Genomic DNA, 6554 nt, shown 5'->3' on the forward strand with positions numbered 1-6554 from the left:
GAGGGAGGAAAGAGAGAGGGGGCTGTCTGGGGTCTTTTCCTAGCCAGATACGATTGAAAAACTGAAAAGAGGCCCATCCCACGCCCTGCCATCTGATTCCCTCCTACAGAGCCCCAGGCCCTAGTTTCCCCACTGAGTTGTTTGGTTCTACTGCCAAACTTGAACTCTGCCTTAGTATATTCTTTGAAAGTCAGTTCCAGGGCTGCTGAGAACCCCTTCGCCCCACACTACTGGCTTTATAATGAAGACTGAGAGTGCGCCTCCAGACCTTCTCTCCGCCTCAAAAAGATTTCTGTCTTTCCTCTTCTTTCTCCCATTTGTTTCTCTACCTTTCTGCTTCTCTGTCATTCTTGCCTCCTCCCTGCTGTCGTTCTCCCAGCCCTTTTCTCCCTCTGTTTTTGTCCTCGTCCTGGCTCGGGGCCCACTCCCCAGGTCGACCAGTGCCCATCCACTTCCACCCCTGTTGTTTGTCTCCAATGGGGTTGGCTCCTCAGAGCTAGAGGTGGACGAGCCTTGAGGCTGGGGCTTCTGAGGGGCGGGCAGCAAGCAGGTGGATGGACAGAAAGACGCTGAAGCCAGCAGAAGGGTCTCCCAGGAGAGTGGCCAGAGAAGGTGGGTTCACGAGCATTTGCTGAGCTTACTGAGCATCTTGGCACAGCTTGGGGTCCTGACCCAAGAAACTGTACGGCACCTGAATACACTGCAGCCTCCTGAACAGCCTGTGGTGGGAGCAGCCTTCCATAAAGTGATTTAGGGCAACAGATGAGTGTCCCACTCCCCAGGGGTATGATCCCAATGTCCTAAGTGCCATTTGGTGGGGGTGGGGATCAAAGCTTGGGGTGCGGTGTGAAGGATAAGGGTAGTGAAGAAGAGAAAAATTAATCTTCTGGGCCTGGGATAGAACTGGGAGTGGCCTCAGGCCTTGTAGCCCACGCAAACTGGGAAAATGCCCTGGACTTCATGCCACTGAACACAGCTTAGCACTTCCTTCTGGCCGCGAAGTTAGTTTCGCCCTTCCACATTCTTTATCTCATTTGTGACAGATAGCTCTCCGTCCCTCTGCATCTGTTTCCTCAGTCATCAGGCGAGAGCGCCAAGGGGCACTGGGAGAATCAGTGAGAGAAATTCAGCTGCAGGGGAGCGGGGTGCAAGCAGAGAGAACTGAGGAACTAGCACATTGTTCCTGTGCCCTCTCTGGGGAATCAGTAACTGCTAAGTTTATCTACAAATGGTCCCTGGGGCTGGACAGTAGAAATTGATTCGCCTTCGTTTGTGTCTGTAGCACTGATCCAGCACCTAATGTGTGCTGAGAACTGCGCTTCACGCCAGGGCCAAGGAGGGCAGGGGGTGGGGAGGGGGCGCTGGGGGAGGTAAAGGGGTGAATGAGGCGTGGTTCTGGCTCTCGCAGAGTCTCCAACCCGTGTGCTGTTGAAAGAGGTTTGCTTAACCCCCTGAGCCCAATGGAGGGGAGGCAGGACAGCGAATAAGCCTGTCGCCCCGCCCATCCTGTTGGCCGACTAGCGTGCCTTCAAGGGGTGCAGTGGCAGCTCGCGTGAGCAGGTCGCATCTGCTGGTCACCGGGGAGGGCCCACCCTCTCCTTCCACTCGCCCCCAATCCCTTCTCGTTGCCTCGCCCCCAGGTATACTACATCAACTTCACTGACTTTGCCAGCTATGAGGTGGTGGTGGATGAGAAGCCCTTCCTGCAGTGCACCCGCAGCATCGAGACAGGCAAAACCAACTACAACACTTGTTACACGGCGGGCGTCTGCCTTCTCAAAGCGCGGCAGAAGATCGCCGTGAAGATGGTGCACGCCGACATCTCCATCAACATGAGCAAGCACACCACCTTCTTCGGGGCCATCAGGCTGGGCGAGGCCCCTGCATCCTAGATTCCGCCCCCTCCCCAATCCCGTTTTGCCCCTGCCCGCGCTCCTACCCCAGGGTAGGGAGCCGGGACTTCCAGAACCTCTAAGTGCTGCTGTGGAGTGAGGTGTGTGGGTGTCGCAGCCGCAGAGAAAAATGCCCCATTGCTATTTATTCCCCGGTGACTCCCGGATGACAAGGCCTGCTTGACTTTCCAGAATGACCTTGAGTGAACAGGACATGAAGCAGAACCTTCCTCCTTGGCTCCGTGTTGACTGCTTCTGGCATGACTCTTCAACCTCGAGGTCCCGGGTGTCATTTTGTTGCACTAAAGTGAGGGGCTCAGGCAGCAGGCGAGAATTAGCAAAGGTGCAGCCCAGACTGTGGGGCGAGCCTCTGACCTTGAAGGGCGGGGGCGGGGTGGGAGGGGAGCATTGCAACCTAAGGAGAGGGGCAGGGAGGGAAAGGCAGGTGCTTGTGGCAGAGACCAGGGGAGAAACCTGCCAGATGGTCTTCCCACTCTCGCTGAGCCGCGTGCCAGCAGCTGGCAGGGCTTTGAGGACAGGAGGTTTGCTTTTCCCTGGAGCAATTGCAGGGCATGGCCAGAAACCTGCCTGCGTAAGAACCAGAGGCCGTGCTTGGGGCCACATGTCTTTCACTTTGTTTACAGCTGTGCTCCAAGCTCAGAAGACTCCTTGGGTCCCCCCCCCCAATTGTCCCCTTCCCAATCTGGCGAGAACCCCCGTTTTCTTCCTCCCCAGAGCCTACCTCTGTCTGAGACAGGTGCCTATCCTGGGACCTGTGTTTATGTGAGTCTGGGATACTCTTTAGATTACCTGGGCACAAAGGAAATTTTCCATTTATTAAGCAACACAAATATTCATCTAGTCGAGTCGTGTCTGGGGGCAAAGGGTCGGGCTGGATGACCTCCAGAAGTTCCTTCAAATTCTAATATTTAGGCAGCTGCCAGGCTAGCCTACTAACATTCCCAAACCCTACGCTGACCCTGGGCCTCGGCAAGACAGAGCTTTTCTACCTGACCTAGAAAGGGTAAGAGCTGAGGACAGGACAAGGTTTTCTTCAAGTGTGTTGCAACCCACGTGGTCATTAGCCCAGGCCTTGTCTGAAAGGACAGCAGCTGATGCCCTACTAACCACATCCCCCTTTCTTCTCTCTGGCTCCGGAAAACCAGAGCACAGCAGAGTTACCATAGATTCCAGGGCTGCTCCCCTGAATCCAGGCTCAGGAGGAGGCAGCGTCTAGGCGCGGGGCAGGGCTCTGCTCTCTGGTCAGGCCCAAAGACACCTTCCCCGGCAACCCTAGGCTTCCCATCAAATCATATGACAAGATCATTCAAGGACCTTATTTCTAAATGCCTGGGCCCAGTCTAGGTGCTGGGTCTAACCCAAAGCTGGCAGGGCCAGTCTTGTAGAACCTGCTCCTCTTACTCCTGAAACAAGTTTCCTTTTGAGGAGAGAGGGAATAAGCTCCTTCAAGCAGCTGAAATCCACCAAGAAAAACAGGTACTCGTTTCTCTGCTGTGCCTTCCCTTTCTAAGCAAATACACTGCTTGACCCTTCAAGGGTCAGGGCAAGAGGGGGTGAGCTACGCCACCATCGTCTGGTTGCTAGTGACAGCCTTGCCACACCAGGTGAGGCAAACCTGAGGCATGTGTTTGGCCCCAGCTCCTATAAAGTGCCTTAGACAGTCCTCAGTTATAGCAGGATCTGATGAGAACCTCTCCTTAAAATTTGTAAAGTGCTTTCTCTCTTATCTCCTTTGATAATATTACCAATCCCATTGTTTAGACGAGGCTCAGAGAGGGTAAGTGCTTTGACCAGCTTAAGTCACAAACCTGGGGCTTTCAACCAGATCTGATTACAAAGCTATTCTGTTCTGCCCCAGCATTGTGTTGAATTCAGAATCTAGAGAGAACCAATAAAAATGGTAATGTGGAGCTCAAATCCTTGAGGGACCTAGGGAGAAACCCAAAGAGGCTAGTTTTCATTCCTTGATGGTAACGCCTCTTCTCTTGGCTGCCAGGGGCTCTGGGGCAAAAGAGTAGGCAGTTTCTTTGGAAAACACCCATCAGTCTTAGAGCTCTTGTGTTCAGAAGAATCATCTTGGTACCATGTCCAAGCAGCAGGCCTCCAGTACCCACAGAATGGATGCCCCTCATGTTCTTTCATCCACCCAATAGACCAACCAACCATTGTGTATGGAGCCCCAACTGTGGACAAGGACCTCCTCTGGTTACCCTTCAGACAGGTTATAGGAACTAGCCACTTCCTGCCGCTACTAAGTGACTCCTTATCTCTTTCTGCCATACCACAAAGACCTCTGTACGACCAGGATCTCTCAGGGATGCAGGGAAGACCCGAGAGACGTCTGGTTCTAAAGCCAGAAGAGTGTGAGATGAAGGAAGGAAAAGGCTTCTTAATTGTTCCCCTAAAGGACATTCTGACATCCACCCTATTCTCCAGATATGGAGGGGATTAGAGGGGAAATAGGATTCGCACAGGACTCCTTTATTCATTGCGACCCCTCAAAAGGAACCCTGGAGGGAGAGGGGTGATGAGGGAAGCAAGAAGTAGCCCTGTTGCTGCAAAGTTATTGAAGCAGTTTACTCTTAAGAGAATGTGGAACTAGATTCACACCTTGGAATTATGCCGATGTGGCTTTTCCAGAAGGCCAAAGCTAGCATAGAGAATGGGATGAGGACATTTGTGAGCAAGTGGATGACAGAGGTTTGAAGGAGAATTGCATGGCGGGGGCTTTGCCAGCTGCTTCGGCTTCAACAGCCAAAGCTGACACAAAAGGCAGCTATTGAGGGCTGCTCAGCTACTGGTTCCTCGGAAAATGTTGTCTTTGCCTTATTTCCCCCTTCATCCACCCTGAGCCAAATTTCTTTTGATGAGCAGTAAAGGGATAGGAACCCTGGAGGTGAACAAAGACTTTGAGCCACGTGTGAGTATGTGTGTTTTATGTAACTTGTGGTGGATGCAAATAGATTCAGAGAAACTGAGAGATTGAGAGGCCCTTAGAGGGAATCTAGCCCAACCTACGTTCTACCCCATGTTACTCATGTGGAAACTGAGGCCCAGAGACGGAAGGCGACCTGCCCGAGGTGAAGGAGCCCCAACCTCCAGACTCAGCAGGGTGAGGGGGGAACAGTCCATGTCCCACACAGCCCCCTTATTTCTACCACCCCCAGACTCGAGGCTGGAAGTTCTTGGCCCCCATCAGGAGCCTGGCCAGGCAGGGAAAGCATAGCCACAGCCTTGGTCAGAGTGCTTCCTTCCCCAGGGCACTCTCCCAGCTTCTGCCTCTGGATGGAAGGCTCCAGATGGGCCCAACACCACGGAGTCCTGAGGCCACCCTGGTGCTGCCTCAGGCCCTGTCCCTGCCTGTAGGCTTCCCTAGGCCATGTGAGCACAAAGAAGGAACTGGATTTTTTTTTTTTTTTTTTTTTTTGGTAATCCTTTTCAGGGCTCTCTCCAAGTGGAGTTGGGGTATGTCATTTCTTTAGTCAAAAAGCTTCCAGCTGGGGTGGGGGGTGGGCTTTGTGGTGAGGATGGCCTGAAGCAGGCCCAGTGCTGCTTTGGGGGTCAGCATTCAGTGTGAGATACTGTGTATATAAACTATACATAATGTATATAAACTGGGATGTAAGTTTGTGTAAATTAATGGTTTATTCTTTGCAAATAAAGCTTTTTCCCCTTGTTCGTAAGATCGGCTTAAGCACTTCCTACCTGCTAGATGCTTCTTTTTTTTTGCTGTTGTTGTTCTAGTGGTGGTGCTGGCGGTTGGCCGTGCCCTGTGGCTTGGGGGGATCTTAGTTCCCCGACCAGGATTGAACCTGTGCCCTCAGCAGGGAAAGCCCAGAATCCTAACCACTGGACCGCGAGGGAATTCCCACTAGGTGTTTCTTTGACACCACACATGAGCTTGGGGAAGGACCGAGGCACCCATTTCAGAAGGGGCAGCAGGAGGAAGGTGGTCTGAATTTCCTGTCAGAACATCCCACATCCTCTCTGTGCCCCAGCTCACACGCACCCATCCCCATCACCTAGGTCTTTTCCTGTAACAGCATGTCTGATAGGCTAGAGGTCCTGCAAAAAGGAACATTGTCCTGAGGCAAAGACACAGCAGGGAGTCACCCTCAGCTTGAGACCGTAGCATCTATAACATTCTTCAGGCCTCAGCCCAAAACAGCTTTGGTAGATCCAGCCTCCAGCTCCCCATGATGTATCGTCCCATTTTGCAGATGAGGGGACCAACATTAAAGAGTTTAAGTAGCTCCCCCAAGGTCACCCAACTAGAAAGGTTACTTAAACTTTCAAACAACTGTTGACAAGATCCTACACTGTAAACTTTCTTTTTTAAAAAATAGGTTAGGGATTTCCTTGGCAGTCCAGTGGTTAATTCTCCACGCTTCCAACTCAGGGGGCGCGAGTTCAATCCCTGGTTGGAGAACTAAGATCCCATGTGCTGTGCGGCCAAAAAATAAAATAAAAAGACAAACTTTAAAAAATAAAAATAGATTAGAATGATTTTTTAATTGGATGAACTTTCTTTTAAACATTGAGATGCCATGAAATTTAGGGCAATGCTTGCTCAGGGACAGGAAGTGGGCAAAATGGTTGGAGGAGAATAATTTTGTGTAGCTCTCCAGTTTACAAAGTTCA

At 51.8% G+C, this 6554-nt stretch overlaps 1 protein-coding gene across 4 annotated transcripts in view; it reads left to right on the forward strand.

Moving 5' to 3' along the window:
- Positions 1–2262, forward strand: part of EDA (ectodysplasin A) — a 362955-nt gene extending 360693 nt beyond the window's left edge. For all 4 annotated transcript variants that reach the window (XM_059911281.1, XM_059911282.1, XM_059911284.1 and 1 more), the window contains exon 8: positions 1641–2262. In XM_059911281.1, coding sequence (XP_059767264.1) covers positions 1641–1892 — 252 coding nt within the window. In that variant the 3' untranslated portion in view covers positions 1893–2262. The remainder of the gene's footprint in view (positions 1–1640) is intronic.
- The last annotated feature ends 4292 nt before the right edge of the window (positions 2263–6554 follow it).

Source organism: Balaenoptera ricei, chromosome X, assembly GCF_028023285.1.
Source record: "Balaenoptera ricei isolate mBalRic1 chromosome X, mBalRic1.hap2, whole genome shotgun sequence".
NCBI classification, from domain to species: Eukaryota; Metazoa; Chordata; class Mammalia; order Artiodactyla; family Balaenopteridae; genus Balaenoptera; species Balaenoptera ricei.